Source organism: Morone saxatilis, unplaced genomic scaffold (assembly GCF_004916995.1).
Source record: "Morone saxatilis isolate NCDOM2014 unplaced genomic scaffold, NCSU_SB_2.0 Contig14, whole genome shotgun sequence".
Classification (NCBI taxonomy): domain Eukaryota; kingdom Metazoa; phylum Chordata; class Actinopteri; family Moronidae; genus Morone; species Morone saxatilis.
The window spans coordinates 17,625,264-17,628,050 of NW_023339696.1; the positions used below are offsets into that span (position 1 = coordinate 17,625,264).

The 2,787-nt window shown below is 40.2% G+C and overlaps 1 protein-coding gene across 1 annotated transcript in view; it reads right to left on the reverse strand.

Moving 5' to 3' along the window:
* The window catches only part of tbc1d17 (TBC1 domain family, member 17), a 9,080-nt gene extending 6,432 nt beyond the window's left edge, over window positions 1-2,648 (reverse strand). Inside the window, 6 exon segments of the mRNA XM_035655179.1 lie at window positions 416-527; window positions 704-887; window positions 974-1,085; window positions 1,176-1,253; window positions 1,344-1,439; window positions 2,547-2,648. Of these exon segments, the coding sequence (XP_035511072.1) occupies window positions 416-527; window positions 704-887; window positions 974-1,085; window positions 1,176-1,253; window positions 1,344-1,439; window positions 2,547-2,609 (645 nt within the window). The 5' untranslated portion in view covers window positions 2,610-2,648.
* Window positions 2,649-2,787: the final 139 nt, after the last annotated feature.

Consider the following 2,787-nt stretch of genomic DNA (forward strand, 5'->3'; position numbering starts at 1 on the left):
GTTTCCAGTCCACTTTATGTATGTGAGTTTTAGGGTAACCAGTAATCAGAAGCCATATCATGTGGTGTGTCCCATAAATGGGCTTATAAAAGGGGTCTTCCATTGCCCCTTAAAAGTAAGTTCTTCAGGTCTGCAGGTTAACAATCTAGAAAAGGTGACCAAACCTTCAAAAACAACTCTTCTTTTCTTTTTAGAGGTTTGTTTTTTATTATTTTGATTGAGAATGGCAACAACCTGTCTAGTGTTCTTCTGCTCCCACTGTGTTTTTGGTTTTTCAGCGAGTCATCTAATCAACAAGCTAATAATATAGATTTTATGATCAGTGTGTGCTCACAAGCAGCTTCATATGATCAAGCATAACACTGTTAACAGCATTATTATGGTATATGTTTTCTTCAAAAATGAAATAAATTACCGAAACAAGATCCGAGCCTCCGTCATCGAGGAGCTGCAGCTTATCAAAGGACTGAGAGAGAGCACCTGAGTCATGAGGGTAGGCAAGGAAGAGCCGCCCGTCAACCGGTGACCTGATGATAACAACAGAAACCATGTGATGTTTCTTCCCCACTCATGTGACTTGTCAACAAAGATAAAAACAGCTCTGTCTGAAACCCTACATCAGCTGTCTTGCAATGGATTCCAACATACTTACAGTAACATAAAAGACAGAAACTGCTGCTAGAACTGGGATAATGACACTTACTGGTCCAGGATGATGTAACGGTGCATGGCCCTAAGCAGCTCTCTGGTTCCTCCTCGGTGGAAGTGCAGAGGAGGCAGCGGGTGGCCTCCTCTGCTAGTAAACACCAGGAAGTTTCGACCCAAGGAGAAGCGAGCCCTCCGGAGAGAGTATAACTCCGAGAGAGGCAGAGAGAACGACCACTGACCTGCAGGAGAAGTAGATGACATTTCGTTTTGTGAATCCTTTCTTGACGTAACTGTTTGCTCAAAGTGACACAAGTGGACACTGCACCTGAATCTCTGACTGGGACGTGTTCTCGATCTTTCTTCACTGTGCTGATAACTGCCCAGTCTGGCTCATAACCAGGGTCAAAGTTTGTGTCCTCCTCCCCTCCTTCTCCATCCTAATTAGTAAGAAAAAATGTTGATGAGAATTATATTTGAGACAGAAAAAAAAAATCCTTTTCATGTGTAGCAAACAGGTAAGTACTGACCTTTTTGGTGTAGAGCACAGCGGGGGCACTGCGGCCCTCATCTTCAAGTGGGCTCCACTCTAAAGCTGGCACCCCGGCCTACAACAAAAGCATGGTTATTAAATCGCAGTGCTTTTTTGAGTTCCCTCTTTGTGTCTTTACCACCTGGACTGACACAGATATGCTTACCCGCTCCACAATCCGGATAAACCCTGGGATTGTTGTGTCCTGGTTACTCCTCTTGGCATTTGTGTGAAGGTACACTCCCTCCTTCTCAAATATCAGCTGAGGAGAAAGAAAACATACAAATGTAAGCTGAAATAAAGAGAAATCTCTCTTACTGTTGTGATTCCGCTCATGGGAACATGCTTATTAAGTGTATAGTAACTGTATCTAATAGGGATTCCACTAATGATTACTTTCATCATCTATTTTTCTGCAATTCATATTTTCTTTCCATAAAATTTAAAAAATCTGTAAAAAAGGCCAGTATAAGTTCCCACAGCCTAAGATGAGGTATTCAAATTGCTTTATTCTGACCAAAGACATTTGGTGTTTATGCGACAAACAAAAGCCACAAATCCTCAGTTTTGTGAAGCTGCACGATATGGTAAAAACATCATATATGTGTTGGTTTTTCTATCTTGCACATTGTAAATATTACTTGTACTAGCTTTAGATCATTTCTATCTTTCTTTATTATTTTTAAAAGTACTTGTTTTTTGATTTTTATGCACCAATGCACAACTGAGCATCCAGGCAATGTTGACATTTTTTGCAGATTTTTGCTGGTTTTGAAAATATGGTCAATAATCGATCGATTATCCAATTTTTATTTCATGGGATTGGCTCAATTGTGTCTTATGGCTCAACTACAATCTAATTTGTGATATGAAATCAGGTCACCTTTACGTTTCTGTAACACAAAACAAGTAGATACTCCGAGGCTGAATGTGCCCCGTTTAAATAACCAAAGGTAAATAATAAAAACACATCAGAAAGAGCTGGTTAATGACAGAAAGCCAATCACATGATGACTCTGCCAGGTCAGACGGTGAAAGCGAACCGAGCAGATATGAGAACTTGTTTAGACTTTACTTTGATGATCTAGTATGGACCATACTTTGCTGACAGGGTTACAGTGTCTGTTTGGTTTTGGGTACAGAGTCGCACATCTTATATCCAAGCCCCTGGTGACAAACATGTATGTTGACAGCCGCTGTACAGCTTTACTTTATCGGATAGTATTGTGGAGCGACGGCTAGCTCGACGTGTTTACAACAGCTAACACTGACAGCGAGTACCTTCATCCGAAACGACACAGTCCAAAGTTGTCAGCGTCCGTACATTTCAATAACCGAGCGTAAAATATCGTAAAAAACTTGTAAATACCTTGTAATCTTCAACGTTTTGCTCCATTGTTCCGTCACCTCTGTTTCCACTTCGTTTTTCCATAATAAATGTTACGTCATACTTCCTGCTCACGGAAAGCCCCGCCCCCAATCGACGTCATGGCAACCTGAGCCAATCAGACGGTAGTACATATACTACTTGGGTTTAGGGCCATAAAATAAAATAATATAATATAATATAATATAATATAATATAATATAATATAATATAAGATAAAATA